Source organism: Barbus barbus, assembly GCF_936440315.1.
Source record: "Barbus barbus genome assembly, chromosome: 1".
NCBI classification, from domain to species: domain Eukaryota; kingdom Metazoa; phylum Chordata; class Actinopteri; order Cypriniformes; family Cyprinidae; genus Barbus; species Barbus barbus.
The window spans coordinates 28,851,345-28,870,567 of NC_136729.1; the positions used below are offsets into that span (position 1 = coordinate 28,851,345).

At 36.7% G+C, this 19,223-nt stretch overlaps 4 protein-coding genes across 5 annotated transcripts; 2 read left to right on the plus strand and 2 right to left on the minus strand.

Moving 5' to 3' along the window:
• Window positions 1–247: 247 nt before the first annotated feature.
• pop4 (POP4 homolog, ribonuclease P/MRP subunit) lies at window positions 248–4,907 on the plus strand. 2 transcript variants are annotated; one of them, XM_079411241.1, is made up of 7 exons: window positions 248–352; window positions 541–593; window positions 826–1,049; window positions 1,141–1,218; window positions 1,340–1,401; window positions 1,549–1,650; window positions 3,548–4,907. In XM_079411241.1, the coding sequence occupies exons 1-7, from the start codon at window positions 346–348 to the stop codon at window positions 3,682–3,684; spliced, it is 663 nt and encodes a 220-aa protein (XP_079267367.1). In that variant the 5' UTR covers window positions 248–345; the 3' UTR covers window positions 3,685–4,907. The 2 variants fall into 2 exon arrangements, 1 of the variants encoding a protein (XP_079267367.1); XR_013783929.1 differs by having other exon boundaries at window positions 264–352; window positions 1,549–2,799; window positions 2,842–4,068.
• A 265-nt stretch (window positions 4,908–5,172) lies between these two features.
• Window positions 5,173–7,972, plus strand: LOC306866289 (pleckstrin homology domain-containing family F member 2-like). Its single transcript, XM_079411382.1, has 2 exons — window positions 5,173–5,867; window positions 6,075–7,972. Exon 2 carries the CDS (start codon window positions 6,086–6,088, stop codon window positions 6,953–6,955), a length of 870 nt encoding a protein of 289 aa, XP_079267508.1. The 5' UTR covers window positions 5,173–5,867; window positions 6,075–6,085; the 3' UTR covers window positions 6,956–7,972.
• A 6,077-nt stretch (window positions 7,973–14,049) lies between these two features.
• On the minus strand, window positions 14,050–14,936 carry LOC306870187 (protein C19orf12 homolog; the record flags this gene model as incomplete). Its single annotated transcript, XM_079417299.1, is given in 3 exon segments — window positions 14,050–14,314; window positions 14,777–14,820; window positions 14,823–14,936. Coding segments are annotated over 3 exon segments (423 nt in total).
• A 12-nt stretch (window positions 14,937–14,948) lies between these two features.
• LOC306870195 (protein C19orf12 homolog) lies at window positions 14,949–18,504 on the minus strand (the record flags this gene model as incomplete). The annotated part of the gene is made up of 3 exons (XM_079417312.1): window positions 14,949–14,960; window positions 17,977–18,224; window positions 18,345–18,504. The coding sequence occupies 3 exons, from the start codon at window positions 18,502–18,504 to the stop codon at window positions 14,949–14,951; spliced, it is 420 nt and encodes a 139-aa protein (XP_079273438.1).
• Window positions 18,505–19,223: the final 719 nt, after the last annotated feature.

Here is a 19,223-nt window from a genome sequence, read left to right on the forward strand (position 1 = left end):
TGAATTGAAAATTATAAATGAATGTTATCGATCTCATTGTGAACGATTTATCATTCATTTTGGAATTTAATAATTTTTACCTCATAATTTCTCATCAAAATTATGTCATCATGACTGGATGTTATCTCTGACTTCATAATGGATAGAAACAGAGAAGTACAACATATTCACTATATAACAAGACATAAATCATCTTCACAGTATTATTTATTCTGTAAATCTATGGTGAATGATGCCGTGCTCGATTACTCGGGTCTGAATCTGTGATCAGCTCGTCTGTCCTGTCAGCAGCACGTGTGATTTCACAGCAGCAGTGTTTTTTTGGATCCTGTGTGTTTTTGAGCAATGGAAAGTAAGTGTGGAGATGATTTTGCATTGTTTACAATCCTATTAATGTTTTATTGTTTAATAAATTGTTTTGCGATCATCTTGGACCCGGTTTCCATGCTATAGTCAACATTACGGTCATTTACCCACTCTTTGCCAAAAGAAAACCAAATGAACCTTATAATGTTTCTTCTACTATTTGTATTTCCCCAGGTGTGGTGCAATCCCGAATCCCATCAGAGCAAAGCGAAATTTTAGGAGTTGAGGTGACTCACGTTGATTAGCATTAGCATTATTTTCCTCATGCATGCTGTTCCGTCGTGTAAGAAAACTAGTAATTCTGTTAAATCTGTTTTTATATAAAGTGTTACTGAGTTTAGATTTTTATATTGGGGTTCTGCATGGATCTGTAAAGATTTTAAATCATGGAACAGTTCACTGATGTAGATGCACTCACAAAAACTTTACAAATATATTGCTCTGTGTCACTTTTCACAGTCTCAACAAGGAGCGGCAGCGGATGCATTCACCAAAGCATTCCTAAGGAATTGCCTTCCCCAAATGAAGGATGAAGACATTGAGGAATGTTTGTTGCGCAAGGCAGTGCTCCTGGAATATAAAAGACCGAAGAAGAAGAAGGGAAAGACAAGAAAGGCCAAGGGACTGAATGCCAAAGAAAGAAGACAGCTGAAAATATTCCAGCTCAAACCTGAACATCAGAAGTATACTCTTTCACCCTGTGGTATTGTATTATGGGAGTAAAAGTACTGCTTATCGATAAAATCACTCATGCATCTTTGGTTATGATTGTAGATATGAACTCTTCTTGCCTCTGCATGAGCTATGGAAACAGTACATTTTGGATCTGTGTAATGGATTGAAACCGGGAAGGTAAGATGTGTGTCATAATTTCCGAAAGATGCTCTTCAGAATTTCTGGCTTTTTGGGTGTAATTTCAATTCCGGTCTTGCTAACGCTCCATGAATGTGCTGCCTGTTTCTTTTGAATGCAGCAACCCTCAGATGATCCAGCAGAAGCTCTTAAAAGCTGATTTCCACGGTGCTGTCTTAACAGGTACAACATCATGCACATTTGAAAATGTCTGTGAACAAAAGAACACATTTTTGCTTTAGCAGCGGTATATCCTGATTCGATTTAATGGTGATATTTTTAGCATGTAATGGAACCTCATGCTATCTCTCACATCTCTTTTCCTTGTAGTTATCAGATCAAAATGCCCCTCTTATGTTGGTCTAACTGGCATCCTGGTACAGGAACTGAAGCACGTCTTCAAAATCATTACAAAAGAGGACAAACTAAAAGGTATATGTAAATATACATTATTTTTTACAGGTTTTACATAATTTCACGACTGAATGTCAGTACTCAAAGAAGCCATACTAAGCTTTTGTCCATAAGACTAAAGGAGGCTGGAGCCAGTGAGTCCAAAAAAAAATATGAAAAATTTGCAGTTAACTATAAAGGTTTTACTGTGGCTATATGCACTATGGTAATCAAGTCAAAAACATTATGTAAAACTGTGTTGTTTTATCATTGTCCAGACTAGGGGTATCACAATACACTCACCGGCCACTTTATTAGGTACACCTGTTCAGTTGCTTGGTAACACACATTGCTAATCAGCCAATCACATGGCAGCAACTCAATGCATTTAGGCATCTATATGTGGTGAAGATGACTTGCTGAAGTTCAAACCGAGCATCAGAATGGGGAAGAAAGGGGATTTAAGTGACTTTGAACGTGGAATGGTTGTCAGTGCCAGACGGGCTGGTCTGAGTATTTAAAAAAACTGCTGATCTACTGGGATTTTCATGCACAACCATCTCTAGGGTTTACAGAGAATGGTCCAAAAAAGAGAAAATATCCAGTGAGCGGCAGTTGTGTGGACGAAAATGCCTTGTTGATGTCAGAGGAGAATGGGCAGACTGGTCAGAGATGATAGAAAGGCAACAGTAACTCAAATAACCACTCGATACAACAAAGGTATGCAGAATACCATCTCTGAACACACAACACGTCGAACCCTGAAGCAGATGGGCTACAGCAGCAGAAGACCACACCGGGTGCCGCTCCTGTCAGCTAAGAACAGGAAACGGAGGCTACAATTCGCACAGGCTCACCAAAATTGGACAATAGAAGTTTGGAAAAACGTTGCCTGGTCTGATGAGTCTCGATTTCTGCTGCGACATTCAGATGGTAGGGTCAGAATTTGGCGTAAAGAACATGAAAGCATGGATCCATCCTGCCTTCTCGCAACGGTTCAGGCTGCTGATGGTGGTGTAATGGTGTGGGGGATATTTTCTTGGCACACTTTGGGCCTCTTAGTACCGACTGAGCATCGTTTAAACACAACAGCCTACCTGAGTATTGTTGAATGTCTATCCCTTTATGACTACAGTGTACCCATCTTCTGATGCCTACTTCCAGCAGGATAATGCACCATGTCACAAAGCTCAAATCATCTCAGACTGGTTTCTTGAACATGACAAGGAGTTCACTTTACTCAAATGGCCTCCACAGTCACCAGATCTCAATCCAATAGAGCACCTTTGGGATGTGGTGGAACGGGAGATTCGCATCATGGATCTGCTGCCGACAAATCTGCAGCAACTGCGTGATGCTATCATGTCAATATGGACCAAAATCTCTCCAAGGAATGTCTCCAACACCTTGTTGGATTTATGCCACGGAGAATTAAGGCAGTTCTGAAGGCAAAAGGGGGACCAACCTGGTACTAGCAAGGCGTACCTATAATAAAGTGGCCAGTGAGTGTATACTGGTATAGAGGATAAGCCCTGATATTTAAAAAAAATGAAGAATTTGAGCATTATTTATTTATAGATCACAATAATATAATTATCATGAATTTGTTGTTGACCTTAATAATACTGTTGTAAAAATCTGATCATGACAGCCCTAGTCAAGACCGAAAGCGAGTCCTCTCTTTGTCACGAAAACACTTCTAACTTCTTCCTCACAGTCATTAGCCACCCTTCAGAACCCTTGTGCCAAATGAACCTGAGAACAAAGGCTTGTCAAAATATGTTGTGTAGAAAGATCTGTTCCTCTATTTTGTTTGATCGCTGATTAACTTTAACCTATCAGACAGTGCCGCTCATTCATTGTAAAGCATATGTTCTTCATTAATTCCCTTTGAATATTGAAATTTTTCTCCTACTCTTTTTCTCTCTTTCTGCAGTTATCCCGAAGAGGAATAGTGTGTTCAGTGTGGAGATTGGTGATTTCGTAACGCACATCTATGGCAGCAAGTTTGAACTGCGCTCCAGTGAGCGGTCAGCAAAGAAATTCAAAGTAAAAGGAACTATTGACTTGTAATGGGACGTTTTACACATCATGTCAACTTTAACTCTGGACTCATAAAGGAGAATTAAGAGAAGACATTTAATCATTATGGATTTTTTTAGCTTTCTCTTATTGTTATTACTCTTATTTTGTTTTTATGTTGTTCTTTTTAATGCTTTGACTGGGGTATGAAACTGTATGGGCCATTTAGGAAAAGTAGTTGTTTTGATTGTCCACCAGGGGGAGCCTTTTTGGAGGAGAAGGAAGTAAGAATGAATTTTGACTTTTTTTTTTTTTTTTTCATACCTGTCACTTCATTTGTATACAATATTCCCACAAACTATTTCTTTCTGGCCTTATTATATCATCTGGGGTAGGCAGCACTGCAAATTCTACAAATAAAAGTGATTCTTCCTTAAAAATAAATTCTAAACTCTTTTGTTAATGTTAGATGATATGATAGTTGATCCACTCTAAGAATGTTTATACTGTACAATTATTTCCTCATAGTGGGAGATATTTAACTAGGATATATAATGTTTATTTTTATACAACTTTAAGTGAAGTACTGTTAGTAGCAGTTTTTTTTCAGAATTCAGTGTTCTAGAACTGGCACCACTTCAGATTTCAGTTACAAGCATTTCAAGTCAAATTGGAATAAGTTATGTGGTTTTGTTTCACTGAAGTATATGTTGTAATATTTGCCAGCTTACAAAACAAGGAACTTTTTTTCTCCACAGTGAAACTGGGCCTGATGCTTAGTCAAGGTTTTTTCCTTGTTAGTTGACTCGTAAACGCCTCTTCTAGTAATGCCAGGGAAAACCCTCCTTCCTATACAAGACAAAGAACAGGTTTTCTAATTTGATATGTAAGTATCAAAGTTTGTTTAATGATTATATATTTATTTCTTAGTGCTTTTTTTTTTTTCTGAGAGCGCAAAGAACAGATTTGAGTACAGACAGTGTTTCAGTTAAAGGAGATTATGACCGCTTGTTATGTACTGAAATAAGACCATAATAAGACTGAACTATGGGTGTCAACATTCTTGCAAATTCTCATGAAGTCCATTCATCATTCTGGTGTGCAATGTCTTTTATGAGAAAACGGGTCCTTACATTACATTACATGTCTCCTGTGAAATCACGGTGTTGCATCATAAGGATATGCACTTCCTCTAAATCACTTTTTATTTTTTTCTACACAAAACAAACAAATTGTGCATTTCGTGCATTAAAAGTATAGGCCTTGCACATATAACAAGCATGTTGTTTACAGTCACTTTGGAGAAATTTCCTTCCAAAAACTTGTTAGGCTGGTTATGGTATCTGACTGGTTTAAGGGTCAAAGTTCTGTTGTTGTTTTGACACTATTGCTTAGTAAATCTGATAATGGAGTAATCTGCTATCTAAGCCAAAACTGTTTATCAGATAAACAACATAAACTTAATTGTTCACTTCAGCCCACACATTTTTCACTGTAATGGGAAGGGCATATGAACGTAATGGGAAACATCTGAACAGTACTGAGAATGGGAATTTTAGATGGAAAGAATCATGCTTGTAGGCGACCAGTCACATTTATGCTTTATTATTATTGGTTGTGCATTTTATTTTAATATTTTATGTTTTTATTTCAATTTTAGTCATTTTTGTACTTAAACTTAAAGGCAACATATTTTTAATTTTTGTGAAGTTTTTCCATCTAATATTTATCTATTTTTATTTGAGCTTTAAATAAATTAACCTGATCTGTGAAATAAATTAGACAGGTGTGCAAAAAATACAGCACTTATAAGTATTACATTCAATTTGACGAACAAGAGGTCTAAATAATATCTTGGCAGCATATATCACCTCCTTACACAGAATTGTAGTGACATGACATTAGGTCAAAACATTTTATTTTGTATCTATATGTTTTGAGTATGTGTCTTCGTTTATGCCAGTAAAGCACAAGGAAGGTTACACCTCTAAAATAGTAAGAGACGGCAGAGCAGATCTGGAATTTCCCCTTTTCAAACAGGAAAGACAAGCTGATGACACTATAAAAGGGCTGTCTCGAACAACCTGCCCAGAGAAAGAAGAGACTTGTAGTGCTGAACACACAGGTATATTTTTATAACAAATTTTATTGGAGCTTGAAGGACAAAAGAACTGCGAACAGATACAGCGTCTGTTTACCCAACGACAATTCACTGCTTTTTCCACACCAATCAGGTATTGTTGATTTAATATTTAAGATGTTTAAATGTTTACTTTGTGTGTGTATTGTATCATTTTGTTAACTAGGGTAATCAGGGGTGAACGTCCTTTGAAAGTACTGCTAAGAATTAATAACTAAACCTACATGTTTGGTAAATTCATCCAATGGTTACAAGTCCATCAAAATTAATTTGACAATATCATTGTTTTTACATTTTACAGGCAGTACCAAAATGGCAGAACAACTGACCTTTACTATTCAGAACCGTGAGCGAATCCAGGCAGTGGAGAGCACCTTCGGCCGAACAGGAAAGATGCTTCTCCAACCAGGGCGTATTCTGGTGGGAGAGGGCTGCTTGTCAAAGCTGTGCAGACGTGGACCCAAACCCAAAGCATTCTTCCTCTTCAATGACATTTTGGTCTACGGTAGCATCATGGTGCCCGGTCGCTGGAACAGTAAGCAGAATATCATTCCTTTGGAGGATGTGCAGCAGGAAGATCTGGAAGACGGAATGGCCATGCCCAACCAATGGCTCATCCGCACGCCACGCAAGTCTTTCTACGTGTCGGCGGCTTCGCCTGAGGAAAAGAACGCGTGGATGGGACACATTGAGCAGTACAAGTCCCTCCTAGTGCAAGCTAAGGGCCTCCCCGCTGACATTGCTGCAGAGAACTTCGCTGCCACCTGGATCCCTGACATGGCATCAGCCATCTGTATGCGCTGCTCGAAGCGATTCAGCGTTGCCAATCGGAGGCACCACTGCCGGAGATGCGGTTATATAGTATGTAGAGCTTGCTCAAAGAGCCGGGCCTTGATACCGAAAATCTCCTCCAGACCGGTGAGAATTTGCCGGGCCTGTGTGAGCAGCGTTCATGAGGGAAAAGAGCAAGGAAAGCAGAGAGCTAAGGGAAAGCACTGGAAGAAGAACTCTGTAGAGGACACGCCATCGTTACCTGAGTATGCCACGTCCAGTGATGACGAGTCCAGTGAGCAGGGGTACCAGGTGCCCACCAAGTGGTTCAAGAGCCCTGAAGATGAGGATTACTCCCCATACTGCTACATAAAGCCTGAGCACCGGAACCCCCCTGTCTGTGGACTCTGAACTTCACAGATGTGATGAAGTACTATTATGAACTATGCTGAAACTCATCATGTGTTGAACCTCTCCCAGGAACAGAAGCACAGAGACAGAGATGAATAGCAGTAATTATATAGTATTTTGCACTAAAGTATTTGAGTCACTTCTATGACTTCTGCTTTACACATTTGTATGTGTATGTATATTTGTATTTATATATCTAACTTTATTGTATAACAAATGTTTATAGTATTAAGGGATCAATGTGACTTTTTTTGCAATCAGCACAATAAATAAGCTTTATCATAAAATACTTTGTTGATTGTATTAAACACACACACACACACACTCTTTGGTTTATTTATAAACCAAATAAATAATTAAAACATTTTAAATGCTAACAGTGTGGATTATATTAAATTCAATATCTTCGACAGAATTATTCTCACTTCTAACTGCAGGCCTGGAGTTAAATTTATCAAAGTAGACAGTATTACCCATTGCAATAACCATACAAACATTACATCCTTTGTCAGGGCATAATCAGTATTTTAGTACAGGTTTTCAATAACTAACTTTAACACCTTTAGAAATATATGTATTGGGAAATTCCCACAAATTCTTTGGTTTTCCAGCATTTTTGTGTATTTGAACCCTTTCCAACAATTACTGTGTGATTTTGAGATTCATCTTCCCACACTGAGGACAACTGAGAGACTCATATGCAACTAAAGAAAACAGAACAGAAAGTTCAAATGCTCACTGATGTTCCAGAAGGAAAAACCATGCATTAAGACTTTAATTTCAAGATCAGGGTAAATTTAACTTAATTTGTCTTTTGGAAAACATGTAAGTATATTCTCTAGCTTCTGAAGGGCAGTGCTAAATGAAAAAAATATTGATATTTAGACAAAACAAGGAAAATTTACTCATCTTCATTCGGTCATTTTTACTATTATTTTCTCTTGTGGACTATATGTAAACATCTTTTATGTGAAATATGTTATTCAGGTCTATTAAATAAACAATAACATACATTTTGTATGATCCCTCTTATTTTGGTAAAATAATTAACATTTTGCAGATTCTGAAAGGTGTATGTAAAGTTTTGACTTCAACTGTATATATATATATATATATATATATATATATATATATATATATACATTACAAAGTGCTTGAACGTTTTTTTTTATATACAAGAGAAGGGAATATTGTGCACTTCAAAAGGAGTTGAAATATAAGAAATGATCAAGTAAATCATACAAGTGGAAGACTCTTTAAGTCGATATGAAACATGGTGGAAACACTTATATATTAATAGCTCATAATGTAATACATCTATTATATTTAGAGATCAGTGAGAGGAAAGCAAGAAGGGTGTTAAACAATCACTCAACTTTCTGCTTCACATGCAGTGCCTTGCGAATATATTCATACCCCTTCATTTTTTTCATATTTTGTTGCAGCCTTATGTTAAACATAACCCATAGCATGAGGCTGCTACCAGCACACTTTACTTTTGGGATGGTACTCTGCAGGTGATGAGCAGAGCTGTTTCCCTTCAAACCTGATGCTTAGAATTGAGGTTCATCAGACCAGAGAATCTTGTTTCTCAGAGTCTGGGGGTCCTTTAGGTGCTTTTTTGTAATTACCAAGTGTGTTTTCTTTTATCTTCACTGAGGAGATGATTGAGTTTGGCCACACCGCCATAAAGCCCAGATCGGTGGAATATTGCAGTGATGTTTGTCCTTCTGTAGATTTATCCTATCTCCACATGTGATCATGGAGCTCAACTAGAGTGACCATCAGGTTCTTCATCACCACTCTAACCAAAGCCCTTCTCCATCAATTGCTCAGTTTGGCCAGGAGGCCAGCTCTATAAGAATCCTGGTTCTTTCATACTTCTTCCATTAATGGTAACAGAAACTACATGCTTCTGTGACTCTTCAATGAAGCAGATTTCAATGAAGAACTCTTCCCCAGATGTGTGGCTTGATGCAAACCTGTTTCTGAGCTCTACAGACAGTTCTTTTGACCCCAGGGTTTGGTTTTTGCTCTGAAATGCATTATCAGCTATTGGACCTTTTATTAAGACGTGTGCCTTTCCAAATCATACCCATTCAATTGAATTTGCCACAGGTTACCTTCGCTCAAACTCCAGTAACACCATACAAGCAATAGGAATGCTCCTGAGCTAAATTCCAACTGTCCCAGATAAGGGTATGAGTACTTATGCAATGGAATCATTTAAATTTTTTATTTTTAATAAATTTGCAAAGATGTTAAAAACCTTTTTTTTATACCATTGGTGTATGGAGTGTAGATTGATGTGGAAAAAAGTAATTTAAAGCAGCTTAACATAAGGCAGCAACATAAAATGTGAAAAAATTATTGAATTTAGTTATTTGGGTTTAATGTTTATAATATTTTTTTTTATTTAGGTTACTTCAATGTTATGTTTCGGACTTCAGCCTGCAACTTCAGTGTCATTTCACAGGTGCACATGAATTTCAGCATAAAACTGTTCTTCAGAAGGATACGGTTCTAAATAGAACTAGTAAAGAACCTCTATAGAACCATCTTGTTTTGGAGTGGACTAACAGCATACTGGTTGAACAAGTCAAATTAACTGTGTGGTTTACAAAACAAAAATAACATTTATCTTTTGTAAACGATCACTTAGTATCAAGCAATTACTCTGAAAGTAATCAGAGAAAGCATCCGTTAAGCATAATTTTAGGCAAGAGAGCCGAAGAGTGAAAGACTCCTGAGTTATAATGTGCACATGTAGGCTGAAGCAGTTTTTCCCTCTCATGAGAACTGTGCAAAATGCATACGGTAAACAACTCTCAAAACTATTCTCTTTTGCAGAATGCCCAGCATAATTTCTATGACGGAATTTTGGCGCACTGTGTATAGAAAAATGTATCTACAGTAACTAACAAAACCAGTTCAGCGGCTGAGATCGACTTTCACATATGTCACTTGTGCCTATGATTAGACAGATGTAAATAGTTCAGGAAACACACAAATTGTGTTAACACGCAGCCCACTTGATCAGAGACCCATTACCAAAGAAAGCTGTCAGCAAACTGAGCAAAATTCTAAAGTAAAAAACTGACAGATTGGGAGTCCAATCTAGGTGTGTCAGTGTGGTAGAAACTCCAATGGATTACAGTCTGAGAGCTTGATTCTGGGAATCGGAGTGAAGCAAAGTTCATTCTAAAGTTCAAAGATTATTTGTCTCATGCTTAATGGAGTGGTAGTGAAAATTAGCGTCTTACTACAAGCTTATTTTCTTTGTATTACAGGCAGTAGGACAGGCCTAACATTAAATACACAATTAATGTGACTATAAATGCACAAGATATATTATGAACTATATGGAAATTGCAAACAATAAAAAAAGACTTAAATTTGAAATGTTTCAGGGTTTTGTTGCCTTTAAAGGCATAGTTCAATCAAATATAAACATTCTGTCATTATTTACTCACCCTCATGTTGTTACAGATCTGTATTACTTTTTTCTGCAGAACACACAAGAACATATTTTGAGGAATGTCGGTGACCATTGACTTATAAACAAACGCACACACATACACAATAAACAAGACATTTCCCTAAATATCTTTAATGTTCGACAGAAAAATGTCATGTGGGTTTGAAATGACATGAAAGTGGGTAAAACAATGACAGATTTTTCTTTTTTTGGTGAACTATTTTTTAAGGTCATCATTGAGTGCATGTGTATCTGAAAGTTTTTTTTTTTTTTTGTCTTTTCATGCAGCTGTCTTTTCATGTTTACTACCAGAAAACATGCAATGTCCTATTGAGGGGAAAATCAGCAAATACATACACATCTTGATATGAGGAAGCTGTTACGTTTTTCTTGGCAAACAACCGACGTTATACAACCTTGACAAACCTCTTGTAGTAAAAATAGATTATAATACACTGTATTTTTCTCTTCATTTGATAAATTGGTGTTTGTACTTATATTTGTAGTGTGTGTGTGAGTGTAGCTGACCTCAGAGAGGCTCTACTAAGAACACATTTTCTGGTTTCTAGCAAATCTCATGAACTGCACTGTACCACGAACCAAAGAGTACAGTACAGAAAGAGCGGGGCACTGTGGTTTAATGGCCAGCCACTTCTCATTTTCAAAGAAATGTAATGAGAAAAAAACGACACAAAATGAAAGCATTATCAGACTTTATATTATCAACTTAGCTTTCTATTAGCATTTTCTAAACATGAAAACAAGCTCCATTTCTTCCACACTCAAGAAGCAATATTGCCAGTATACTACAACATTATCAAGCTCAAATTATGATGGGATTCAATTTCATGGGGGCTATCCAGTTCACACACCTCTTAATATAAAATAAAATTGGATGTAAAATAGTCTAATCTCAATCTACATGGCAAAGCCAAACGTCATAAAAAAGATTGATACTTTTATTCAGCAATGATGCATTACATTGATCAAACGTGACAGTAAAGACATTAATAGTGGTATAGATTTCTGTTTCAAATAAATGCTGTTCTTTTGAGTTTTCTATTCATCAAAGGATCCTGAAAAAAGTATCATGTTTTCCACAAAAATATTAAGCAGCACAGCTGTGCCCCCTCAGATTTTTGAGCCAAGTGTATTTTGAGGCCTTTCTTCATAGATCTTCAAGAAATAGGAAAAAGGAAGTCAAGTGATGTCAACAGTGTGATTTTTATTTCAAAATAAACTATTTTTGTTAAACGGTAACTCCAGGGGGCTACTTTCTTTACTTTATAATATTTATTCACCATTTAGTTTTTTTTTATGTCATTTACATCATATATTTGATAGTTATGAATATATTATTGCATTTTAAATGGTAGAAAAACCTGTTTTTGACCTCAAAATAAAGCACTTTTTCTCTGTATGGCTGTGGGCATGAGCAGTTTTGTGGTGTTTGGAATTCTATATAATTAATTAAAAAACAAACATTGCAACATTGATGGCTCAAGAAGGTGTAATTGTTCAAATAACATAATTGTTCCATTTTAAAATCGTAACCCTAAAGTGTTTTTCAAGTGTAATATTTCTGTAAAGGCTAGGGACAGAAAAATTGACATTTCCATAAAATGACCCTAATAGAAGATTTGCCCATCGCCCGTTATAGATTAACTAACATGATATATAAAAGTTTAATTACTGGGAATATTTTGAATTAAAAAATTAAGTAAACATAAACCTAACTGCTGTGTCAACCCCCATGCCCCCACCTGTGCCCCCTCAAAAATAAGTGCATGAGTTTGTTGTGATCAGAACAACTTGAAGTCTTGTAGTGTGTGATGGCCAGTTTTCGGCTATTAACAAAGTCGGTAAGTGTATAATGCCTAATGTTTTAAAATCTGTTCAGACTTTAAAACTTGCGTAGTGTATTCCAGCTTTAAAAAACAAAGCAAATTCAATGATGATTCTGATTCAGGCCACAACCTCCCACCTATATCCTATCCTATCCTGTCCTGTCCTATGTTTTAGAAAATAAAATTTAAATGAATATGAACAAACAACACTATTTTACTTCTAAATCTGAACATGAACTTTGCTTTAAATGGATCATTCACCAAAAAAATTGTGTCATCATTTACTCACCCTCATGTCGTTCCAAACCTGTTTGACATTAAGGACTTTAAGCAACAGCTGCGAATGGAATGGCTACGATGACCGGAAGTAAGCTGTTACACCGCTGTTAGCCGAGAACGAAGCAACCATAAACAACACAGTATTCGGTCATTTACTGAAGTATTGTGAGGAGGATGTTTAGGCAATACTTACATTGTTTGCTTCACATCACCTCTAGTCTCAGTGCTACCTGAGATGTTGTTACTAACAGCAGACATATCATTGTACAAATGGAAAAATCGTTAAAATCAGTTTAATTTTAAAACATATCAACACAGATTAAATAAAAGTCTAATGGTAGAATCGCATACTGATGCAATTACAATGGTGTATACATATATATACACCATAAAACGTGACATTTACCAACCTAAACTGTCACGTTGTAATGACTACAGCAAACCAGCTGTTCTCCTATAGTAGACGGTTACAGTAGAACCTCATAAAGCAGCAGTTAAAGTCGAGCATGCCCTTGCCGTTCCATCAGTGGCTGTTGCTTAAAGTCCCTATTCTTTCGTTTGTAGAACATAAAAGATTTTTTTCGCAGAATCCATTGGTCTATATAATGGAAAGTCACACAACACATGTGGTGTGAGTAATGATGAATGAATTTTCATTTTGCAGTGTACTATTGCTTTAACTGTACTGACTCAGGAGGTGGTCTTGATTTTACATGTTTTATAAAAGATTATTGCTTAATTATTCAGATTTCCCTTGAGTATTTTAAACATTTAAATATTTTAAACATGTTGAGGTTTACAGTGAAACTCTGTGGCTCTGGTAAACTGCTGAAATAGAAACGTTGGAAAAGGAGTTGATCACAGCACCTACACGCATGTTTATAATAAAGAAAATTACAAGTAAAAAAAAAATATTTCAGAAACAACAAAAAACCTAAACTAAAAAAGCTCTTCAGATAGTAAAACTTGGCTTAGACCAGGGGTGTCAAACTCAGTTCCTGGAGGGCCGGAGCCCTGCAGAGTTTCAGTGCATTCCAAACGGGATATATCGCCCTCCGAAGAACACTTCGGAGTGAAAACAATCATGGCCGCCATATTGAAGGGCAGTTCCAAACCGAAGTGCTCAAAACTGGCCACTTCAAAGGGCCCTTCGGATGACGGCGCCTCCATGTGGGCACGGGAGGATGACGCAGAAGGGCACTTCAAGAAAGAGTTGTTTGGTACCCTACACCCTTCAACCGTTCAAAGCTCTCACTCCGCAGGGTAAACCCTTTGAAGGGACTAGGGCATAGGGACGAGCCCATCCGAATGGAATACAGGGTTTATTAGCTCCAACCCTAATTAAACACACCTGATCCAGTTAATCAAGTCCTTCAGGTTCAATTGAAAACTGCATGGTTTGTGTGTTGGTGCAGAGTTGGAACTAAACTCTACAGGACTGCAGCCCTGAGTTTCACACCTCTGGCTTAGAATAAGGTGAAATTAACATGCTATTTTTGTCCATACTCCACTTTGGCTCCGAGCTCTTTTGTGGCAAAAGATATTAAAGTAGTAAGTACTTGCATTTGTAGAGAGGAATTACCCATCACTAAAAATATTAGTTGAGCCAGGTCAACCCAATCCAGATTGCCCAGTAATGCCATGACCTCAGAGTACAGTTTTCTCTTCTGTTGAGGTGGCATCTCCATTATGATCTGATGAAGAGGATGGAATTTGTCACTAGTCATCCACCATCCTGTGGCACCTCCCAAAACACTACCTGCAGATGATAATAGGAGATCAAGTAGGACAAGAAACAAACCGCTAAAGATGCACTAGGTTTAGCCTACTCAATATAGGCCTACCATTCACAATTATTAATCAATAAAATAAACTTTTTTCACTTGCAATGTAAAGTTGAGCATATTAAGTTGTCTAAATAGCCTTTTTGATGAATTTGTATTTCCAACATTTTCTACATAGTTTAATCGAATCGTAATAGTATTTAAACAACACTGAAATCTCCAAACCCTTTTTCCACAACAGTGGAAACGTTATATGGATGTTAATGGTTTCGTGGAACCATATTAAGATTGTTTGCTTAGACGTCATTACAAAACAAGTTAACATACATGGCTTCAGAGAACAAGCCAGTTGTTTATAGATGATATTATAGCGCCACTCTGTGGTTGAGAAATAAAGTGGGTCAAAGTTTGTAAGCGACAAGAAATCAAACACATAAGCGTAATAAATATACCGGGTGGACCACCGAGTAGCCCCCCCTAACAAAGCCAGCAGCAGCAGCTCCTTTGGCTGAGTTCTGTACAGCCGCTTTAATCTGCCTGCTCTCTGATATCTTACAGCAGAGCACCATAACATCATCTATTTGGCGGCTCATTGTGCTGTGTGTTCAAACCACTGCCTGAGGAGGAGAAACATGAATCAAAATGCTGAATATTCTCAAATGTAAGAAGATTTAACACTGCACAGAATCATAGACTCATATAAACAATGGTTTTTATCAAACAAACAGTCTTTAACCACAACCAACTAAAGAAATGTCAAGCTAAACAAGTTAGGCTACATAAAATATGTAAATCTGCTTTTGGCAATATTTAGTTTTGTTTCGTAAACAACATTACAGCTTTATTATAGCCTAACTGTCAGACTTTAGCCTACCTTGTTGAAGTTACTTTCAGTTTAAGAAATCAGTCTGAGTGGCATCACACTTCCGCAGTCTGCTCCGCCGCTTTGTGCTGGCCCTTTAACTTGTGTTATGCTTATGAGACTTTTCATAATGCTTTTAATTTATATCGGAGCATCACCTGAATATAATGTAACTGTGTTGAGAAACTGCCACGCAACCTGCTGTACTTTTCCCAATAGGCCCAGCTGTTGAACAACTGCAAAGCTGGATATTACTAAATTACAAAAATTGTAGTTAGTAACGTAATCCCTTACATTACACATTTTAGGTAATGTAATCAGACTATTTATAGATTACTTTTAGATTACCTTTGACCTATCTCGTTTATTGCATGGATTTAAATAGGATAATCATGTACCATATCGATATAGAAATACAAAGATTAAGAAAATATATTCCATGCATTATCATTAGCAACATGAAGTGCATTAAACATTATATTACGTCAAGGTTTCCCACACTGGGATTTGTAAAGAAACTGCAGGGGGGTCATGAGTTTAAACATAAACATTTTAAATTAAAATAAGTCATTATAAAATCAATTAAAACAAAATACTTACTAAAAAAAAATATATATATATATATTTTATTTGTTTACCCGCATGTAATGTGACCATAACCAAAGATACTTAAAATCTAATTTTAAAAAGTAGAGATTTTTGTAAATCATTGGTCAAATGCAATGTAGCCACCTGATAATGACTGGTCTCTGTGTGAATGTACAAAAAACGGGAAGACTTTCTGAATGACGTAGTATAGGCTATTTTAGAAAGGAACATTTAAAAGATGAAAAGGAGGAATTAGGGAGAATCAATAAATGATAAATAATTTATTGCTTTTGGGTAAATAATATGTAATCATGTAATCCATAGAAAAATAACTGTAGTCTGACTGTGAGTATTTTAAAATGTAATTTAATCTAATTACAGGTACTTAATTTGTGGAATCTGATTACGTAATCCAGATTACATGTAATCAGTCACTACCCAGCTCTGTTGGACAAAATAGAAACAGTGCCCTGACAAAAAAAAAAAAACTAATCTCATACACTCAACGGGAACTTTACAGCTTCTACCGGGTTGGACCTCCCTTAAGAACTGCCTTAATTCTTTGTGGCATCAATTCATCAAGGTTCTGGAGACATTCCTCTGAGATTTTGGCTCATATAGAAATGATAGCATCACATTGCTGCACATCCATTATGCAAATCTCTCATTCCACCACTACATATTGGATTGAGATCTGGTGGAAGCCACTGGAGTATAGTTAACTCAGTGTCATGTTTGAGAAACCAGTTAGAAGTGAATTGAGCTTTGTGACATGGCATGTTATCCTGCAAACTGTTGCCTGAGTTTCTTGTTCATACCCGACAGGAGTGGCATCCGGTGTGGTCTTCTGCTGCTGTAGCCCGTGTGCTTCAGGGTTAGATGTGTTTTGCATTTAGAGATACTCTTCTGTATACCTCAGCTGTGTAACGAGTGGTTATTCGAGTTATTGTTTTCAGCTCGATTTATATATATATATATATATATATATATCTGGCCGCTGTTTTTTGTTTGTTTGTTTTTTAGTGGAACAATTTGCACTTGTTTGGCACATTTTTGACTTATGTTTTTATTTATGCTTTCATTTCAATATGCAGTGACACCTACATTACACATTTTGCATTGACAACTTGAATGAAGAGAGGATGTGCTTTTGATCATGATCATGCCTATTTTTTGTAAACTGGCCTATAATATTCTACTTTTGCATAGTGACATCTTAAACATTCTATAGTGTTTTAAACTCACATGAATAAAACTAGTCACAACTTGTTGTCCTTCTTGTCCTTAAGCATTGAAACTAGTTTTGTAACAAATAAGCCCGTGTTTCAGTCTTCTGACATTAATATATTTAGAACTAGTAATGCCCTAACATCAAAAAAAGGCAGGTAGTTAAAAAGTAAAAAGGGTTCTGAGAAAATCGCTTTGTTACTTTCGTCCCCGCTCTCCCCTATACCTCAGTTGTAATGAGTGGTTATTAGAGTTATTATTTTCAGCTCGAGTTATTGCAGCCTTTCTTTCAGCTCAAACCAGTTTGGCCATTCTCCTCTGACCTCTGGCATCAACAAGGTGTTTTTGCCCACATAATTGCTATTCGCTGGATATTTTATCTTTTTCAGACAATTATATCTCTTTCAGACCCAGAAAAATACAAAAGAGTGGCCTTATTTTACATACATGCATTGATGTGTGTGTTTGTGTGTGTGTGTATATGTATGCATGACACCTACATTGCACATTTTGCATTGCCAACTTGAATGAAGAGAGGAGGTGCTTTTGATCATGTATGATCATGCCTATTTTTCATATTTGTAAACTGTGCCTCAACATGGTCTATAATATTCTACTTTCGCATAGTGACATCTTACACATTCTATAGTGTTTTAAACTCACATATGACATGAAGAATGCAACTTGTTCTAACTTGTCCTTAAGCATTGAAACTAGCTCAAATAAGCCAATGTTTCGGTCTTCTGACATTAATATATTTAGAACTAGTAATGCTCTAACATCCATAAGCATATTTGTTTCTAACAAAAAAAGAAAAAAGCAGGTAGTTAAAAAGTTATAAAAAGTTTCAAATCAATGGCTATCCCCCAGTAAAAGAGAAATGTATACATTAAAGAGATAAAACCTAAACTAAACCAGTGACATTTACTCTCCTGCGGCCAGTCTTCATATCGCACATCAGCTTTGAGTTGGTTTTTAGTATAGTTGAGTATGGCACCCAGGACCTGCTCATGTAGAGTGGCATTCCCATTAACTTGAGCGATTAGCTGAGGGATGTCAGTCCACTTCAGTGTACCCAACACGGCCATGACATCAGAGTACAGTTGCTCCTGCTGTGTAGGAGCCATTTCCATGAGGATCTCAGGAAGGGGCTTGAATTGGCCGCTGGTCATCCATCCTCCCAGCACACCTCCCACAGCAGCACCTTGATTATATAAATTAATAAAATAATACTATAGCAACATCTTGTGGTTAAGATGTGAACTAGATAAACTGAAAGGAGGAAAACACGCATAAAACCTATATATAGGTATAGCCTACATACCAACAGCTATACCGGCTGGACCACCGAGCAGCCCTCCAACAAAAGCAGCTCCTCCAGCAACAGCAGCTCCTTTCGCTGAGTTTTGAAATGCTGCTCTTATCTTCTTATTTGCTGAGATTTCACAGCAAAGTTTCATTATATCATCTTTTCGATTTGCCATTTTGAAGTGTTACAAAACCTGGCGATAAACAACGATAATGTCACACCACACATAAGAAAACGGCAGAGAGAGAAAAAAAAACAGCCAATGAAACTCATTCCGAAGTATTGCTACGTTTAATCGTTTGAGAAAATAATGACGCGCTGTAAATCCTAATTATAAAGTAAATATAGTTGATATTTTTCCAGTTCCTACCTTTTCCCGTTCCAGTCTTTGAACTAGAGCAGGGGGTTGGCAACTTAAAATGACTTTCGGTCTCATATTCATAAGCATGCTGTATTGCACACTTCCGTGCTGTGCTCATGATGTTCTCTGCGTGTTCTCAGGCGACTTATACAGTCTTTTAAATGTACAAAATAACTCAAATACAAACAAGCCTCACTCAAAATCACAGACTTTTCAGAATGAACTTCAAATAAATGAGCACATTTCACTAATTAGCCTATATTAAATTCATTGTGTCGCAGATTAATTTAGGAGATTTTGCATGATTTATTCAGGTAGATTCCATAAAAAAATCAAGCCTTAAAAACTACTCAAAATATTATGTGTAATATTGTTACAATAATTTTTTTAAGTAGATAGCTCGCAGATTCCATTTTTTACGCTGCAGTTGAACTGCATTTAGTCGGCGAAAGACTTATCAGATATGTTTGATAAACTATTATCCAGAATGAAATTCACCTAGCATGAAAGTAGCTGCAAAAATGTAGGCTAAC

Excerpts from the sequence above, each read along its gene's own strand:
- pop4 (XM_079411241.1), top strand. Across the intron at positions 594-825 it reads GCGAAATTTTAGGAGTTGAG|TCTCAACAAGGAGCGGCAGC; the intron begins GTGACTCACGTT and ends CACTTTTCACAG. Across the intron at positions 1,050-1,140 it reads CTCAAACCTGAACATCAGAA|ATATGAACTCTTCTTGCCTC; the intron begins GTATACTCTTTC and ends TTATGATTGTAG.
- LOC306866289 (XM_079411382.1), top strand. The coding sequence starts at position 6,086 with ATGGCAGAACAACTGACCTTTACTATTCAGAACCGTGAGCGAATCCAG.